At 36.9% G+C, this 20256-nt stretch overlaps 1 protein-coding gene across 2 annotated transcripts; it reads left to right on the forward strand.

The window, feature by feature from the left end:
- Window positions 1–3514: 3514 nt before the first annotated feature.
- Window positions 3515–19261, forward strand: rassf7b (Ras association domain family member 7b). Of its 2 annotated transcripts, none has more exons than XM_026937622.3 (6): window positions 3515–3750; window positions 12281–12433; window positions 12899–13782; window positions 15732–15888; window positions 18012–18119; window positions 18960–19261. In XM_026937622.3, exons 2-6 carry the CDS (start codon window positions 12331–12333, stop codon window positions 18989–18991), a joined length of 1284 nt encoding a protein of 427 aa, XP_026793423.3. In that variant the 5' UTR covers window positions 3515–3750; window positions 12281–12330; the 3' UTR covers window positions 18992–19261. The 2 variants fall into 2 exon arrangements, with proteins under 2 accessions (XP_026793423.3, XP_026793424.3); XM_026937623.3 differs by having other exon boundaries at window positions 12284–12433.
- The last annotated feature ends 995 nt before the right edge of the window (window positions 19262–20256 follow it).

Genomic DNA, 20256 nt, shown 5'->3' on the forward strand with positions numbered 1-20256 from the left:
TTAGGGAAGTGTTATTAGGTGACTGTTTTATTGCATTGTTCCTGGGTCATCTTTTTCTGTCATGTTCTGAATACCATGTAATGCAATAAACCTCATAAACCCCATGAACTGAAGACCTCAACATTCAGAACACTTACTCTTACAACACTTATACAACAAGACAAACTTATACAACAAGACAAAATGGAGGTAAGAGCAGCGTGATAAAGAAAGAATGAGATTCCAGAAAGCAGATACAGAGATAACGTATAGAAGGTAACCTGTTTTATAAAATAATACAAAGTATGTACTCTGTAGGTAGTGTATGTATAGCATACTGTATAAAACATAGCATAGCATATGTATAGGACTTAAAATGGTAATTTCCTTAATACAGCAGTGCAGCAAGCTTCACAACTCCAGGGTCCGTAGTTCGATCCTGAGCCTGAGTTTATGTCTATGCAGAGTTTTGCAATTTCATGGGTTTCCGCCAGTTTCCTCCCACCCAAAAACATGGTAGTAGGTGGACTGGCTTTGCTAAACTGCAGTTATGTGAGAATGTGTGCGCGAATGTGTGTGTGCACAGTGACTTGTGATGTACTGGTGTTCCATCCGTGGTGAATTCCTGCCTCACCCACAGGATAGGCTCCAGATCTACCATGACTCTGACCAGGATAAAGTGCTTACTGAAGATGAAGGAATTAATAATATATTATAAAATCATACCAACATATTTTTCACATCACAACCGATCCAATATGTGTCTCCCAGACTTTCTGTATATAGGGGTCCTAACATATAGAAGACACTACACTTGTTTGATGCTCATCATAAAGCACATTAGCCACACAGTTATGTTAACTGCAGCTGGCTGTTGTGGTTATTGAGCTAAGTGAGAGACAGGGGAATAGAAAAGTTCAACTGCCTTTCTCTGAGTCAGTAATCCTTGCCCTCCATGTCTCCTTTCCTGCTGAAAGCCTGTCACATGGTCTTTTGTCTGTCCCACCATGACAGCTTCCCATTGGCTCATTTGCTTGAAAAAGCATCCGTATCCAAGGCAACGGAGAACTGCAGCTCCTCTTCACTCGAATGCTGAGGCCTTGGCTAAGTCACCCTGATCCATTTTTACCCTCTGTCTGTCTTTCTTTGTCTTTTCTCACTCTATCTTCACCATTTTGCCACGTGGACGTCAAGAGTCTAGACCAGGTGAGTCTACTGACAAGATCCTGTTGATTCTTTGGTTTTTACTTAAAGACATACTTACATTTGTGCTCACTATTTCCTGTGTGTTGTACTGACTTCATGAAATTGACCTTTTTTGGGGAAAACTGTAATATCATGTAATATTTAAGTGCTCCATCTCAGTCCTGCTGTTCATAGCCATTGGCCATGTTTATAAGTTTAACAGAAGTACTTTTTTTTTTAATTATTTTGTTTGGAAAAGGATCAGCTTATATCAGCTTATCTCCTTTTGTAATCTAAATTCAATGAGAAGCGTGTGAACCATTGCAGCTGAAAGACTGACTTGAATAGAAAGGAAGAGCTGCTTTTATTGAAGTTGAGGTATGATAACTATATAACTCAGTACTATAGTTCATATCATTACAGTTTCACATTTTCAGATAGGAAATGTTCTACTGCAGTAGGAGTCCAAGTACTCATTTTTTTTCTAGTTTAGGAAAACCTAGAAATTTCGCCTGTTATGGTTGTTCATTAAAAAGTGGCCTACCCTGTTTCTTTGTTCTATTCTTGTAACAAATCTAATTAGCATATGTGTGATATCATTGCTATTACACTACATGGTACAAGTATGTCAGATTACTTATTAATTGTATACCATGACATGTGTATGTCTCACACACACTATATACATATACTAGACTCATTCTCTTACAGATAGCAAAAGCATGAAGTTGATTTATGAGCGTAGACATTAAAAAGAACTTTCTTTTTTGATATTGTGTTCACACATGATCTATAGTTTCTTCTAAATCCAGATTAAAAAACATATCTGCTTAACCTATGTAGTCAGACTTACTTTTCATAATTTGAGTCATTTTCATAGATTTATAGTTACTTCCTTAATCATGGTAAACTGATTCATCATTGTGCTTTACCATAAACACTTCGTTTAATGTTTTAAGCAGTTTGAATTTCAGGCTTGAAATTAAAACAACAACAACAACAACAACAACAACAACAACAATATAATAACAACAACAAAAACAATCTTTGCTAAATGCTAATAGGACTGAATTTCTTTTACGTCTTCCGAGGATGAAGAAAAGACATTCTGTTATATGTAAGACATCCACCTTCTCTGGTCAGTCAGCGCTCACTGGATATCTTCCTAGACTACTAAATCCAAACACATGACATAATCTTTCACTGCAGCTTGTTTACCATGTGCAAGATGGTCCATTGTCAGTATCAGAGCCAGTAATACTGATAACACTGTGTAATGGAAATCAGTGACAGACAGTCTGTTATCTCAAAAGGTGGCCATGTTGATAGGAAGTACACAGCAGAGTAATCACATACACTTTCATGTCATGGCTCAGTTGTAAGGCTGACATGGTCTTAAATAGTAATTTAAGTAAGCAGTGAAATAAAGAAAGAGAATAACAGTAAGTGTGTGTGGGTGTGGGTGTGTGGGGTCAGTGCTTCTTTTGAGGACGTATATATCTTGCCAAAATCCACAAAATAATTCTGAATGTGATAGCTTTATGATTTGGGGGTTGATCAGTGGATCCCAGTATTTAGGTGCTTAGTGCTCGATCAGTCTATGAGATTGTGTGGGTGTAACCTGAATTTGTCATTCTCATTCAAACTGTAAGTTCAACTATTTTTTACATGAAAAAAGAGTAATCTGTGCATATTTCCTTTAATAATAGTAATAAAATGTGTATGTGTATGTGTGTGTGTGTGCGAGTGCGCATGTGTGTAATGTAATTGTCTATAAGTAAATAAATCTGCATATAGTGAAAAGATATGAGGGGTAAAGGAACTTTATTGTATCAAAGAGAGGAAGGACCTCATATAGTACTCTCAGGAAAAAAAGGTACTAAACTGTTCCTTTTCTTGCTGCTGAGGTGATTTCCTCAGGAGTCTATCCTTTATATGTTTATTTTGTCTCTTTGCTTGGAAAAGTGAATATTTTACCTTTAAAGAGTTACTTTAAAAACTATTTAAAGGTATATCAGTGGTCTTTAAGGTTCAATTATATACCTTAACACAGTTTTAATGGTACACTGTAGTCATTTCATTTAGTACCCCATTTAGTACCCTTTTTGAGAGAGTGTATGTCTGTATCAAAACAACAAATTCCAGTTATTTCTGTAAAATGTAGGTAATAGGTGTGCATTGTTATTTGTAAGCAACACTGTTGCCATAGTTTTTCCAACACTTCAGTCAAATTCAAAAGAGAGGGCGAGAGACATAGAGGCAGAGTGAGAGAGAGATTAAATAGGAAGTGCTTTTTTTGACTCTTACCTGTGGGAGGGGAGGAGCATGGACAAGCCATGGTATGTGCCAGCATAGCGTAGTAGTTAGAAGAGGAAAGAAGGAGAAAGAGAGTCACTTTCTGACGCTTAGACAGCCTCACTGTCTATATGTAGTAGAAAACAGCATAACACCTGTTGGACATTATTGGATTTTTTTTCTTTTACCTTACCTACAGAGCAGTATTGAAGGTGGCTGATAGTTTCTTTGGTTTTGCTCAGAATGGTGATTGGAAAAGCTCTCGCTCAGGAGAGAGGCTTCAGCTGTAAGGTAAATATAGCCTTCTGTGCCTGAGCAGCAGGTTTATCTAGTTCTTCCACATGGTCAATCAGTACCTGTACCTGATTTTCTTCCAGTATTCATGTCTGCTCTAGTCTTTTAACCAGAGACTAAATAGAAATGTCAGTAGAAAGTGTGCCACATACTAGATCACTTGAAAACGATACGTCCTGTCTATAAGTCTGTCATATGCCATTATGCTGTGTCATTGAAGATTATAGGTTTATAAATATAATCAGTAGGCATTACTGTGTGATTACAATGCTGGACTGTTGCAAGAAAAGTAATAATTTATCTCCTTAGACTATTGTTTACTGCAACATTTACCTATGTAGCTCTTGAAAGGCCCTTCAGCTCTATAATATTTATTTCTTTCAAATATTACACTTCTATTTTCCTGTGTTAGTGCTATATAAAGACTTCACGTTTAGTTAAGTCCTGTCTTTTCAGCATACTCTGACTTTTGTCAGTTACTGACATTATGTCATGGTTTTTGATCATATCAGTAATGTTGAATGTGAACACGGACACAGGATTTTCCAGGGACACTTTTGTATTAGATTCATGTTCTTAAATGGTTCATAAATGCTTAATATCTATATTAATATATTCAACATCTGTATCATTATAGGGAGGCCATAATACAATATTATTTAGACCTGTGCTTAATCCAAGCTATTTATCAACAAGGTTTAATTTTGGCAAGCATAAGAAAAGTCTCATTATTCATTCATTTCGTCAAATACAACATCTGATAAATAGAACATCCAAGTGAGAGATCAACATGCTTTTATGATCCACTTAATTAAAAAAAAAAAGTATTTCACTCTAGCTCTGACATTTATTGCTGTATAGTAAGACAGAGTGAGCTGCTCATAAACCTGGAAAAATGACTATTACTCATTATGTACCAATATTAAATATTGGGAAAGCTATTTGTCCATAACCTATACCACTTCTTTTTGAATGTGTCACTGAGAATGAACTTTTACAGATAAGAAGTATGTTAATACCTTGTTTTATAGATGTTTAAATTTCAATATTCAAGCTATTCTTTTAAACCCTAAATCTTCTAGGATCTATGCATAGTTCCACAACTCCACCTCTAATTAATAATGTAACATTACCATAATGATTTTTCTTTTTTTTTGTCTTTCTTGTAGTTACAGGATAATAGGACTTCAGGTTAGTTACCTAAAAGAGCACAAGGGGTTAAACATGAGGTCATCCAGGAAGTTGTGATGATTCACTCAGCTGGCTTGTTTTAAACTCCAGTCCCCTGTATCTGATGACAGTTCATTTGGATATGCAAACGAAACTATCCGGTCACGTCTATTCCGGTTCTATTCCTGTGCGTGTTTGCTTTCCGCCTCCGTCAGCACAAAGGTTCAAGCATAACAATAAAGCCACTTTGCTGAAGTGTAGATATGAGGTGATAATGGAAAGAATGGTAACTTCCCATTGGTTAATGGTGCATTTCAGATTCTTGTAATGATATTGTATTGTGTACTACAATGATCAGTTCTGGGAGGCTATTTACTGAAAGGGTTAGAACAGATCAGTCGTGTCGAGTGTTTGTATCTCAAAGGTGAATTTATTATAAACAGTGAAAACAACATTGCTCTGAGTAGTTTGGAAAATGGCTGACTTAAAAGTTCCATGGTGTCCCGGATCAACCATTCAGATAATATATAATATAATTCAAATGCATGAATTACATGAAATATAGACTCTCATACATTTCCTCAGTTTCTGGGTTTTGTTTTTTTTTGGCTCTTTGGACTTCCTGGACAGTGAAATGTAGGTTGATCCACCTGAAATTCTGCATGCCATAGGCTTGGTGTTCAGTGTGCGATCATTCTTTAGTATCATGCTTTGGTGAGCTCATGGAGGAATGGGAAAGTACACTCCTCCCTTCGTACACAATGAGGAAGGCTTAGATATGCTGGCCTTGAAAATGCGTTTCACCTTTTAACTAGACATGCGAAACTTAATGCCTGTGTGAAAACCAGGTTCTGACCGGTTCATGTAGTCTCTGGAATTCTGACTGTTTAAAAAAGGTTTGTTCATAGTATCATATACAGACAAAAAAAAAGGACACCTCCTCCCTGCCTGTTGGATATCTCTCAGACATTCTCCTCTATTCACTGACAGCTGTCAGACAATCATAACATACTCTCTCTGTATCTCATTAGGCACGGTATCTGGTATCTGGTATCTGGTAAAAGAATAGTGTTCAGGAAAACCAGCATCTTTTGTTTTCCCTTTATTTCTTACTGTTTACACTGGCATGTTTCCTTCTGAGGACTGATCAAATTTCCATGTTGATGGAAAAACATGGGAAAATGGGAGTGCATACAGTCGCAAGAAGTGTACAAAGAAAATAGTAAAAAAAAAAAAAACCCACATCTATTGAATAATAAAGAAGGTGTTTCACCTTAGCCGTCACTAACACACACACACACACACCATGGTCTCTTTTTTATTAAACTCCTCATGAACGCAGGCACACCTGGATCTTTGATGTCACCAGTATCTCATATAGGGTCTATATACCTGTGCTGGTTTCTCTGTCCCTCTGCTTTCATCTTGCTGATGCCACATCTGAGTGGTTGGAAGAGGAGCTCGGAGAACAGATGACTCTTTTGTGAGGGACATTCGGCAGACCGTACTCTAGTGCAGCTTTGTTGAGTCGGGGAATGGGTGTGTAATTTCACACAGATCGGTGGTGTGCGCACTAACGAAACCTTAATAAGGTCTCCATTGATCAGAGCAGAACATGAGCTAGTTTGCTGATGCTGTATTCACTGGTACATATAACTGATTCAAACTTAAATGCTTAAAAGATGATGCTTTTCCAGCCAATAGTGATGATTGATAACTGGTTACTAAGATTGTTAGCATTAGAGTTCAAGAATTTCGTCATTAAATACAAACAAACAAATAAACAAACAAATAAATTGTATATAAATTGTAAATTATTTTTAGAGTTTTGTAATATAAAATAAATAAATAAATAAATAAATAAATAGTTGTGTATAATTTTTTAAACTTGTAAATCGCAGAATTGTTAGTATTGGAGTTCAAGGGTTTTGTCATTTTAAAAAACAAACAAACAAACAAATAAATAAGTAAATAAATAAATACCAGCCAAATAGCAACACCTGCTGCTAAATCTTTTCGAATAAGTTAATCATTGATCACTTTAGTATTATCATCTGTGAAATATTCAACAGACTGTACTTTTCACAGGGCTTTAAATGAAGAGAATGGAAATGTTTGCATTTCCATTCTCACTTTTTTCAGCTAGTCTGGTTAGACATCTGCCAGGGAAGACATCTTGCAGCTTAACCCATTTTATATAAATTTAATTATTACAGAAATACTTCAGTATTTTTCAAAACTAATGTTTACCCACCACATCTGTAGATTATGGGCGTTTACCTTTAACAAGAATTTCAAAATGTTTCCTAGAAATGAGAAAACAACAGAAAACCTGTTTATTGTAACACACTTGGGAATCGTAATGGAATAGAAGCCTAAGGGAGATGAATCCCATCAATAACCATTTAAAATATGCAACAAAACACATAAATTCAACAAAATAAAAAATAGCAAAGGGGTTAAAAACTGTATTCTGAAATTGTTAGTCTTAGAGTTCAAGAATTTTGTAATTTAAAATAAATAAATAAACAACAAATAAATACATCACTGCATTTAAAATTGTAAATTATTATTGTAAATAAAAACTTGTAAGTTGTAAAATTGTTACTGTTAGAATTTTGTAATATAAAACAAACAAACAAACAAACAAATAAATAGACACCTAATGGAAATAGCTGAATTCCATCAATAACCCTTTAAAATATGCAACTAATCACACAAATAAATCTGAGGAAATGTGTCTTAACAAAGCAATTCTTATGTACTTTTATCCAATACTAGAGCAATACAGGAAAAAGTAATTGCAGTTTTGCACAAACATTTACTGACCTCCTCAACAACTGCCTTTAGGCTTCTGTCATAGGTGAGTTTCGGGGAAAACTGGTTTTCTGTGCATTTTCAGTACAGGAAAACCTGTCGAAAGTTTTGTTTGTGGTAATCGCTCACTAATCACCATGCAGTTATTTGATGCAGTGAAGCTTAGTTGTTACTTTACTTTGAATTGGTAATATTTAATTGAAATTACAATATTTAAAATTCAACATACTGTAAAATCACGGCCCACAGGTGAAAAGAAATTGTTGCTCTTCATAGATTAACTTGATCAAAAACAAAGAAACAAAAAAATGTTTTCTTGTTTTGTCCTAGCATGTAAATCCCATAATATGGGGCTTTGTACTATTTTGCCAGCACCAGATTAGTTCAGAGATAATGTAGGATTGTAGGGATCATACTGTTATGATTGCTGTTTTATTTGTACATCCCACATCTGAACCATTACTAAGGTGGTAATTGTTTTATGGTTAAACTTATCATTGATAACTGATCATTAGAAGGCTTACACTTCAGGAGCACATGAGTAAATTTAAGCTTTGGGCAAGTGAGCTTCCTTGCAGCTATCATCAATTTAATCCAAACCTGCAATAACAAGGCATGAAATGTTATTCAGGCTTTAACAAATGAGATCAATGCTTGATGTTGAAATCAGCGCTAGGACATCTATCTATCTGTCTATCTATCTATCTATCTATCTATCTATATATATATATATATATATATATATATATATATATTTCACAGAGTACAGTCTGTGTTTGATTTGTGTGAGTGAGCACAGTTTCAGAACGTGCAGGAATGTGAGCATTGGTTAATGATTGCCTTAGGCAAGTAGTTTGAATCAAACACAAGCTGGTACAAAAGTGCTCCACCTCCACATCGGCCTTCGCCCTCACAGGAAGCTGGAGAAAGTTAACACTGCACAATCAGCGCTGTACAACAAGACTTCAGCAGCACAGATCTTCACCTGTGCATTTTCAAACAACACCCTGAGGGTCGGCTCTGCCCCTAAAGCATAAATATCAGAGGTGACGATAAAGACAGAGCAGGGCTGGTTTATCAGGGCCTGCAGGCTGATCTTTGATTGAATGCCGTATTTTATTATGGAGAACTCAATGGGTTGATTGACCTAAGGTAAATAAATGCAGGTACATGGTTGCATAATATCTTTGCACATGTAATCTCTCAGAAATCATTTGCAAAGTTTCCACTGCTAAAGCATTTGGCTTTACAACTATTTTGGTCTTGTTTCAAGTATCTGTTTGATAACAGATAACAGTTTGGTTATGCCAGAGTTTAGGACTCTGCTCCATGGGAACAGATTGAAATTCCATTTCCCCACAGTTAGTTTTCTGTGAGAGTGTGTACTGAAACTGCAGATTGCAAGCATTTACAGTTTCTACTGACCTTTACACTACACACAACCTACATACATAATACATGAGCACCATGTAAGCACTTCATTTTAAGGCACTATGATGTAGAAAGAATAGTCATAGAACAACAATAAACATCATTAGTAATATTTTCTCCCTCACATCATGACAAATGTAGAAAGAGTTCTACATGTCGTAGTCTCATTCTTTCTCTCAAACTTGTAATGCAGCATTCCTTAGTGGATTCACACTGGAATGTCAGCGTCAGTGTGTGAGCATGTGACTATGGATTACATACACATATTTAGATTTTATCACATATAGGCATGGGCAGACTTAGGGTGTTGGGTGCCCCTGGGCTTAAACCATTGTTGGGGCCCTATGTACATACACCATGACATGAATCTACAACTTCTCCATCCAGAAAAAAGCACAGCTGCTATAATACAAAACAGCAGCTACTAAATGATCATGGTAGTAATGGATAATTTATGATATAATAACAACTACTCAGCCACTCTCATACATTAATAGTATCTGATTAGCTTTTTCTATTTCACTATCATTATCACTTATTAATGATTATAATTATTTAAAAACATATTACACGTTTATTACAAATAGGAGGTTAAATATGCCCGACTAGTATGCTGCTTGTTTTTGTACACATAGTTTTGGAGCTACTGTTCTAATGACATGTTCTAATCTTTTCCATCTGAAAAATTCAGCTAATCACTTTGTCAGTGTAGGCAGTAGCAGGTTAGAATGACTTGCATTTCATAGCTCATATGTAGTAGGATCCTACTGTAATCAGGCAATTGGTAAAGTCAAGGTTTTTACACGTTTCAGTTTTACTGCACTTTAGTGACGGTCCCTAATGTTTCAGTGACACAGATACTTGGAGTGTATTCAGAGAAAATATTCTACTAACTCTGAATCAGCTGGTTCTCCTTTTGATGTCATATTTGAAACTTTTATGAAATATCCCAATTTCTGAATAGCAAACTAATTTTACCACAGTAACACAAGAGACGCAATATGCTACCACCTTGAATCAAACTCCTACATAGCTGACACAATGTGGATACTCTAATATGGATTAGTAACAGGCAGCATTGTCTTTTCTTTTTTGCACTCCACCATCATTTTCTGGTATACGTAACAATTAGCTAGCTGATACCAACCCATGTGACTGCACACGCCAAATATGACAGATGTACAACTGAACCAATCAAGGCACCTACTTCAAAGTATTGAACTTGAACAAGTTAGTGGTAATATTTCTTTGAAAATATTCATATATTTATTTATATATTCTGATTCATTTGGAGGCTCCATTTTGCCCAGGGCCCTGGGATACAGCCCAGCCCTACATATAGGTGCACTTTATACACATTTTAATGTTTGGTTACACCCACAAAAATGAAAAGAGAGAAAACTGCATTTAAAGATTCCATTCTGACTGTGGCACTGGAGCATCGTGGACATTTTGACAGACAGTATCTGTTTACATTCTGAACTGATTAGGCTTGTGCCCATTTCGCTACAGCACATAACTATCCAACAGGTTTATCAAAGCATTCACAGTGTGAGGAAATCGCACTTAGTTAACAGTGTTTTTGACTTCTATAAGCAGATTGTTTTTAGCACCACATTTGTTAAACTGGTTTCTTTACCCAAGAATGCATGAATAGAAAGTAAATAACAGCATGTTCAGGTTATTTTTGTGAAATATACAGTATTTATGGTTTCTTATAAAAGCAGTTAGGGTTATGTTGCTGCACTACAACAAAAAAATGTCATAGTTGTATGTGACACTGGTACAAGTACAGTATATCAGGCACAGTAGCTTTGATGTCACTGCTGGGTCAAGAACAGTTTACCAGTGAAGGTTATTGGATGATTAATATAAACTCTTGAGCTGTAGTTTCAAATTGTGTACACAGTGTGTACACCACACTCATTGCCATACCACACACAATGTAACTGTTGTGCTGAGAATGATCCGCCTGACAAATAATATCTGGTCAGCTGTGGCCCTATAATAAACCCTTTCTACTGATGGATGGAATAAAGCATGTTTGGCAAAGATCACTTATATGATAGGTTTATCTGATAAAAATATCACTAATTATTGTAGCTACAAGGTACCTAAACACATACACAGTACATGCAGTGGGATCCAAAGGTCTGAGCACACATTATAAATCTGTGATTTTTTTTTATTTTTAAGACTAGAAATAAACAAAAGGTTTTAGAATTTTGAAAACTTTAAGACAAAGAAAGGAAATGTTATGTTTAATATCTTGAGTATTCAATATTGTAGGTCACTATCTAAATTTAAGCAAATTTGTGATATACTGACCACCTCCTTTGTACAAAAGGTCAGATTTTCCTTGAGTCTTATACCTCCCATTGAAGCACGTGTTCAGACAACACTCCGATTTGATCTATCACGGAGCAGCAGGTTTCGGGAGACCATGCCAGCTCAAGCACGCTGAGGGGGATGTACCAAATACTAATAAATTCTGAGATTTATTGAATAAATTTATCGAATCTATTTAAACACAGACTATACGTAAATATATCTAAGATTCTACTTTTCACCCTAGGTGTTGCTCAGAATACGATTTGCAATGAAAAATGTTGTTTTCAACTAGAAAAAACAAAAATAGTGCTCTCGGGCCTGTGGACTCATTATATGTTTTATTACATCCAGACATTCAGATTCATGGCACTCAGTGCTAAAACTGCCATCTGTTATTAACTTCTTGCATGTCACTTCCACATTTTAAAAAATTATGCTTACAAGAGGAACTAACGTGTGAACGTGTGAATAGTATCATACCAACTTACATACTGTAGATACCTGTATACCATATACTGTAGATATGACACAAATTACCTGACATATAACAGCTTAATAGACCCAGTCTGACTTGAGTGTGATATCTGGAGTTTGCTAATATTTTTATTGATTTTTTAAAAATAATTCACCACTTTCACATTTAGTTTAATCAATATAAAGCTAACTGTCTCTGTTAGTACCTGGATTATTAATAGCATTGGGTACTTATGACAACAAATCATCTCAGCAAGATTATTCACCTACTGTAGATTCCCTTAAAAGTGTCCCCTTTCTTCAGCAGGACGCTGCCATGTGAAAGGAATTGCTGCATGAAGCTCATACACAGAGATGGAGCTAAAGGTGTGGGTGGACGGCGTGCAGCGCGTAGTCTGCGGCCTGTCCGAAGAGACATCCTGTCAGGATGTGGTCATCGCTCTTGCTCAGGCAATAGGTATGTATTAGCATGTAAAATCTGTGTGATGGCAAAATGTACTGTTGTAGTGTTTTATTTTTGACTGATCAATATCTCTCTACAGAATTGGTAAATTAAATATAGTCACATTTGACAGACTGTTTTGTCCAAAGCAAACTGAGCCAGAACAGATGCCAAGCATATAGTTTAGCCGATGAGGTAATTTAGTAAAGTAATTTTAGAGTCCTCTGTTACCTAGGAGGTGAAAATGCCCCATATTTTACCTCAAACTACATCTCAGCCCAACCCCTTGGTTATGTATACAACATGAGTTGTCTTTGACGGAAAAGCAAACAAAGCAAGCTCTTTTCTGGCTAGGGGTGGAGCGAATTGCTAGAGTGGAAAATATTTAAATAGAAGCCGGAAATAAACTAACCAGATCTACTGCATAGCAATATTTCATAGTTTGTCTAACATATATGAAATTATTTAACTATGTTTCAGGACAAACAGGTCGCTATGTCCTGGTCCAGAAGCTGAGGGACAAAGAACGTCAGCTTGTTGCTAATGAGCGTCCTCTGGAAGCCCTGGCCAAACTAGGCCAGTTGAGCAGTGAAGTACAGTTCATCCTGCGGCGCACTGGACCCACCAGCAGCGAGGGCTCCGACCTGGACCGAGTGCCTTCCTTCCCAAAACTCCTGGAACCAGAACCTCCGAAGAGTAAAGTGCCCAAGAAGGCTCTCAGCTTCAACCTGGGGCCATCTACCTCTTCACAACCTTTTGTTAGTCAACCCAAAAATGTGCCAAAGGACTCTCCAGAGCAACGAGTGCCCCATGGTCCTCCTGGATCATCCCATGCCCAAGCTGGCCCGTCCAAAGAAGAGGTCTTCCGGCAGATTCTTCAGCAGCAGAGCAGATTGCAGGATCTCCAGGCCCACTTGGAAGCTCTGGAAAAGCAGGCCTGGGTTTTAGAGCAACCTTCACCTCCGAGCTTTTCCCCAGACCTTATAGAGGAGATGAACTATCTGGAAGACAAATTTAGGCACAGTGAGGCAGAACTGGCCCATGGGGAGTACTGGGAGTCTGAGTATCACTCTGAGGTTCAGAAAGAACAAAGCATGCTCAAACAACTAAGAGAGCTCAATGTAGCTCTAGATGAGCACAGCAGGAGGATTCATGACACAGAAACCCAGTCTGGGAGACTCGAGCGTGACATCCATCTACAAGAGAACAGGCAAAATGGTATGCGTCACACACAGGCTAATGTGGAGCAATCTCTTGGACAGGTCAGGGCACAGCTAAGTGCAGTGCAGCATCAGGGATCTGAACTGAGTTCTTCCCTTGAGGAGACAGAAGACGCTCTCAAAATGGCAGAGGAACTGCTGCAGGTAATATACTCTCATTCACTAGTATTATCATTCTAGTGCAGTCAATGGTAGGAAAGGTTATCCAACTAGAATTCCCCATTCTTTACTACAATTTTCAAATTCAGGAAGACATGAGATGGTTGTGTCTCAGTGGTATCAGAACATGATGGAGCTGAAATGTTCTTGATTTAATTGAAATTGGGAGGCCCTAGGCCGTATTTTCAAATCAATGACTGCATGCCATGAGTGCTTACAGGCTAGAAAACAGAAGTGATTCAATTTTCCAGCTCATTCCCTTTTTGGAAGGTGACACTAGTATACAATGATAAGGAAATGTGAAATGGTTATGCTGGTAACATTATGTTATATTGCTGTGCATGATCATATCACAAAAATCTAATTTCCAGATGCAGGACATCTCTTAAAAAGTTTAAAACCAAATAGTTTACTTTTATTCTAGTAGTTTCCCCAACCAAGTTAACCATATTTATCCTTGCACAGTCAGTGGAGTGTTATATGCTGTTTCATGGTGTAAGTTTATATACTGTAACATACAATACCATACTGTGATAGTGTGTTGTATGGCGATTTGTTTTTAATGTCCCAACCCTGTTTTATGTGTGATGTCTAGCTAAAGTAAGCATTGTAAAACCACTTTTATATCCTGTAGAACAGTTGCCCAGGCTTGTCACCATCGCCTCTTTGCAACTGGTTAAATTAAGGCAGAGTTCAATTTTTTGTGATGCATTTTGAATCATGCATCACACAGAGAAAACTGACAGTTAGGTAAAGTTACGCAAACAAGATAGTGTAAACTCAATGTGACTCAGTTTACCGCAGGGCAGCTACACCTAAAAGGTGCAGTTAAATCCATCCTGCATCACAGCCTCGTCAACCACCATAGTTTTCTAAGGGCAGAATAGTCTGCAGGGCAGAAGGCTGCAATCATCCTTACACAAGCTACAGTGAATTCTAATGAAGCATAACACATAGGTGTATGCATAAGGTGAATGATACAAGTGTGTAGATTTAAGGCTGTGTTTTTAGGAATATTCCATTAATCATAGCTGTTAAACCATCCAATGACTTTTTTTATAAACTAGAAAAAACTGTCCAAAACATAAAAAAAACTAAGAGGAACCAGTAGCTGGAAAACTAAGTCCCTGCTAAGCCCCTCATGTCAGAGAACTGCTATTGAAACACAGCTAGTAGTGTAAAGGCTAGCGTTGTCTAACTCATAAACTAAACGTTAGTTTGAACAGATTCTTTTTTAATAAAATGTTCACACCAGTTCACAGGTCCTAAATCGAACAGTGTGGCATCTATGCAGTATTAGAAATTCTTAACTTAGTAACAGTAGCAATCTAACAATTAAACCTAATAAAATGGTAACACAAAAAAACCATTTTGAAGTTGTGACAAATGTGTAAAGGAGTGAGTTTATACATGGAAACCATACAAGGACGGCAGATCCAGCAGAGATGAACAAGGTTCATATTATTCATGAGCAATAGACGCAGAATCAGTGCGGATTTGATATCAGTTTTGAACAACAAAAAACCTATTTGAAATTTAAAAGTAATAAACTGTAAGAAACTTGGAATGAGATGTTTAAATTTGTGTTTGATTTAAACCCTTGCATTTTTTTTTGCTGCCTCCCTGTGGCTACTTTATGAAGTGACATTAGAAAAATCAAGGTGACCTTAACAGGCAAGCAGGAACACTATGAAGTACTTGAGGAAATATTTGAGGAGGCGTGTTTTCAAATAAAGGTTAAGTAACAGGTATAATACAAGGTGTATGAACCAATCATATACTTTCTACTCGGTTTTAAGTGTTCTTTTCTTCCATTGGGGGTTAATTTAAAAAAAAACAAAAGTGTGACTGAAATGTTCTTTAGTTACTATGCTTTAGTTACTAACTGAATTCTCTCGTGAGTACTAAAAAGTAATAAACACTGATGTTTGTAGGCTAAGAGCAGGGAGCTGGATGAACTAAATAAGGAACTACGGCAGTGTAATCTCCAGCAGTTCATCCAGCAGACAGGAGTTCCTTCACCTCAGCTCAGTGTCCCAGCAGATGACCTAGACCTTGCTTACCTCATGCCAGATGGACAGAGCGATGAAGGTAAATAAATTAACACATTATTCCTGATTTGGACAAAACTTGAGTAATTGTACTTTGTTACTATGCTTATGTATTTTGGCATGTTTATACTTTAGTTGAGTATTATTGAAGGTGAATACTTGTACTCTTACCTAATTACCTAATTTCCCAGGGAAAAAAAGTTATAAAGTACAAATCCCGAAGGTCACTTCTTCCCTCATCCAGCCAATGACTGTACTCTGTACCACAGACAAAAGGGATCAGTTTAGCATCTAATCATTTCAGTTTAGCATCCAGTCATGTCAGTTTAGCATCCAATCAAGTTAATCAAAAATGTAGAGAAAGAAATGATCAAGAATCGTGCCAGTTTGTGAGCAGCCATGATCTTCTCATGCGATGCAATGATGTAGTTTGCGATCTAGCTATCTGTGTGTGTTTGAATATGGATAAGCCACTGATCTGCAGTGTAGAACGGATGAGTGCCCTACCTCAGTAAAATGTTTCAACATGCTGGATATGGTACAGTTTCTCTAGTCAAAACTATACCAAAAAAAAAGATCATTCTGATCAGAAACACACATCAAGTCCAGATCACGCTTTATTGTCAGCTGTAGCATATTCAGACACTGACATAATCATAATTAATGCATCAACATACACGTCACCAGATCTACAGACTACAAGTGCTTTAAATCATAAGGAATTGACCTAATCAGAGAATGCAAAGTTTGCAGATTGCAGATTGAGGTGTGCATCAGGAGTGGAATCCCACTGGGATGCAACAGAAAGGTGTCAGGAACAGGCCTGTTTTTAATCTCATCCAAATAGGTGTGGGTAGTCAAATACAAAGCTTGCGGAATTTAAAAAAGTCCATGTTTATTAACATAGGAGTGTACTGGATATGGCTTGGTGCTGTGCAACGCATTTAGTGTGTAGTCATTCATTTTCAGTAACTGTTTTATCCTGATTAGGGTCACTGTTGTTTAAATTAGACTATATGGCCAAATGTATGTGGAAACTTGACTATCACACCCATATTTGGGTCTTCCCCAAACTGTTGCCACAAAATTTGAACTGTCTAGAATGTCTTTATATTCTGTAGCATTAAGAATTCCCCTTTACAGGAACTAAGGGGGCCAAACCTTCCAGCATGGCATTGCCTCCGTACACAAAGTGAGGTCCATGAAGACATGGTTTGCCAAGATTGGTATAGAAAAACTCTAGTGGCCTGCACAGGGCCCTGACTTCAACCCCACTGAACACCTTTGGGATGAACTGGAATGCCAGCTGCACTCCAGGCCTCCTCGTCTGACATCAGTGCCTGACCTCAACAACGCTCTCATGGCTGAATGAGCACAAATTGTCACAGCCACGTGCCGGTATCTAGTGGAAAGCCTTTTCAGAAGAGTGGAGGTTATTATAACAGCAAGACTCCACATACTGTGGCCGTATAGTGTATTTATTTTCTGAAATAGAAACAACTAAATTCATTCAAGAATATCATGAGTGGGTACAAACAAAAATAACTACAGGAACAGGTGGGATTTTTCAGAATTCGTTCAGGAATAGGCGGGAGTTCAGTTCGGTTCCACACAAGTATCAGTGGACGGATAAATTGTCACTTTTTTTGGCGCCCAATTAACAAATGCGCATATGTTGAAAGGAGAATTTCTTTTTCAGGTGACTGTTATTTTAGCATTCCAGTTCAACAAGTTTACTGATAGATATTTAGCACAGGGATGTATGAGTAGGTGACAAATCACTCAACACCCTGATGCATATTTTGGCATCAAAAACACACTTAAGGTCTTCACTGTCGAGACGTGCATCCCCGGAGATGTGGAGACATTTGAAAAAATAAACCTTGTTTTCAGATGTTGGTATGCACATTAACACAAAGGTAGAGATTACTTGTCTGGTTCAGGTGTTAACTCAAAGTGTAAATTCCTGTGAGCTTTTGTGTGTTTTGTATGTACATTTATCATAAGAACAGTCACATGCTTCACAACAAAGTTGACACAAATTACCTCCAGTCTCCAGTCAAATAATCCTGCAAGCTGAAGAGGATAAAATGATCAAATTTGTGCTACATGACATAAACCTTAACAATGTGCATCTCTTGCTTTATTTTAACTGTCTCCCAGACTCAAATCACTCAGTGTTAGAGTTCAACCCTCGCACCACTGCCAAGCAGATCCTGAATAATCCTCGCAGTCTGCAAAACCCGCTGGTGTCCAGCCTCCATCCAGAGGGTGTGTATGTGTGAAAGGAGACAATCACTGAATTGGTGATGCCTCTCCGCACTGCCAGTGTTGCCTTTCCATGCCTTCCTCTTCCTGCTTCTCAGACTTAATGCTCTCCTTGCTGTGCTTCCCTCGGCTTTTCTTCGCCCTTCAGTTGGCTTTTCACTTCAGCTTCTCTGGGTTGCGTTTCAGTCAGAAATCTGACTAAGCAAAACAGATATATTTGTGGAAAAAAAGGCTGCTAAAATGACTTCTGTCTGAGGTATGGCAATCAATAAAGTCAGGTTTTATTGCTTGAAAACAAATATTTTACATTTCATATCTAGATAATTGCAACAACTGTATGAGATAGGTCTATGACAATATTTTAATATAGGACTATGTGTAGTCCTGTGGTTTTTGTGATCTTTCCAAAACTAAATTGGCCTGGGGCAAGTTGATCACTGATACTTTTGTTTTTCAGTACTTTTTTTTTATTTTTATTTTTTTACATAACCTGTTTCTGCTCATTGTCGTTTCCAACATATAAGACTACAGTCCTGAAAGGTCACAGAATTGCAAAGTTCAGCATTCTACCTATTTAACACACCTACAACAACTATTAAAACAAATTACGAAGACCTTCATTTGCCAAATTTGTAGTGTTACAAGAGAGAAAGCACAAAATTTTGCTAGGACCAATGCCCTCCAGGACTGGAGTCTGACTCCTCTAAGCCGTTGACTCATGAACAACTTTAAAAATTAAGAAGGATGAACCCCAGGTCCTATCTTGTGGTGAAACAAAACAGTAATAATAAAAAACCATCTTCCATCTCAGTACAAAGCTCAACCAATTTTTGTGTCTTTCAGTCCTGCAATCGAGAGAGGTGTCATGGCGATAAAGATGGGATTACAAGCCTGAGGATCTAGTCACTTTATGTCCTGTCTATATAATATGATTTTCTAATTAAGTATATGTTGTATTGTACCATTTGATAAAATCTGTTTGTGAAAATGTTATGTGGAAGCACATGTATGTAAATATTGTTATCTTTGTAATTATTAAATAGCTTAAGATAACTGTTCAATGTATTTTATAAAAGTTGTATTTTCATTCATGATTTCTAAACACATCTATAAACAACTTGCATTATTAAACAACATACAAAATATTTGGAAATGTTTTTGTTTCGTTTCTTTCTCTAATGACATAATTGCAGTCTCCTAGAGTCCCCTAGTGTTATAAATAAAATAAAATAAAAAAAAAAAACAAGCCCAAAACATGTTACATAGTAATAGTATAATTTTAAGTTATAGATAAATTCAGTGGGACTACGTATACATATGTAACTGTGTAACATACTGTAAGATAAACTGCAAACAACAAAAATTACAATGGGGTGATGTGATGCCTGTGATTATTTTGAAACTAATTATTTTGATTATTTTCCAATAACAGCAAATCCAAAGTGTATTCCAATTGTACAACAGCAATTTGCCAACTATTACATTTTTTATTTAGCAATGAAAAACACATCATGCATCCATTTTTATTTTAATCAGGGATTGACACAAGAGAGTAGAGCTGGTGTAGTGGTAGAGTTGCAGCCTTACAGCCCTAGGGGTCTGGGTTTGATCTTGAGCATAGGTGACTGTGTGGACTTTTTTTTTTTTTTTTCAATTTTCCCCTTCAGGATCAATAAAGTACATCTATCTATCTATCTCTCTCTCTCTCTCTCTCTCTCTCTCAGTGTTAGACAATTTCCTTGAAATGTCCTATTTCAAGTGTCCTTCAGAAAACTGCATACCATTACCAATATATGACAGTGTGTCACTGGCTGCAACGAGAAAACAACTTTTGTCTGGATATCACAAAAAAAAAAAAAGAATGCATGGCCTTTTTGGACTTTCATAATAATCTGAAGTTAATGAGACATAAAAAGCACCGCTTGTTTGTCATGTCAAGAAAGCGCAGCGTCCTAAGTCCTGAAGAAGAGGAAGACTTGCTGACACTGGAGACTCCTTCCAAAAATGTTAAATAAACATATCACCAAAAGTTTCACCATAATCGATGGTTATATGTTTTTCTTTGTTGCTTTTCTTGTTTTGGTCTGTTTATTATTAGGTATAGATTATGTAGATATATCCACCATACATGTCCCTGTGA

This window comes from Pangasianodon hypophthalmus, chromosome 25 (assembly GCF_027358585.1).
Source record: "Pangasianodon hypophthalmus isolate fPanHyp1 chromosome 25, fPanHyp1.pri, whole genome shotgun sequence".
Lineage (NCBI taxonomy): Eukaryota > Metazoa > Chordata > Actinopteri > Siluriformes > Pangasiidae > Pangasianodon > Pangasianodon hypophthalmus.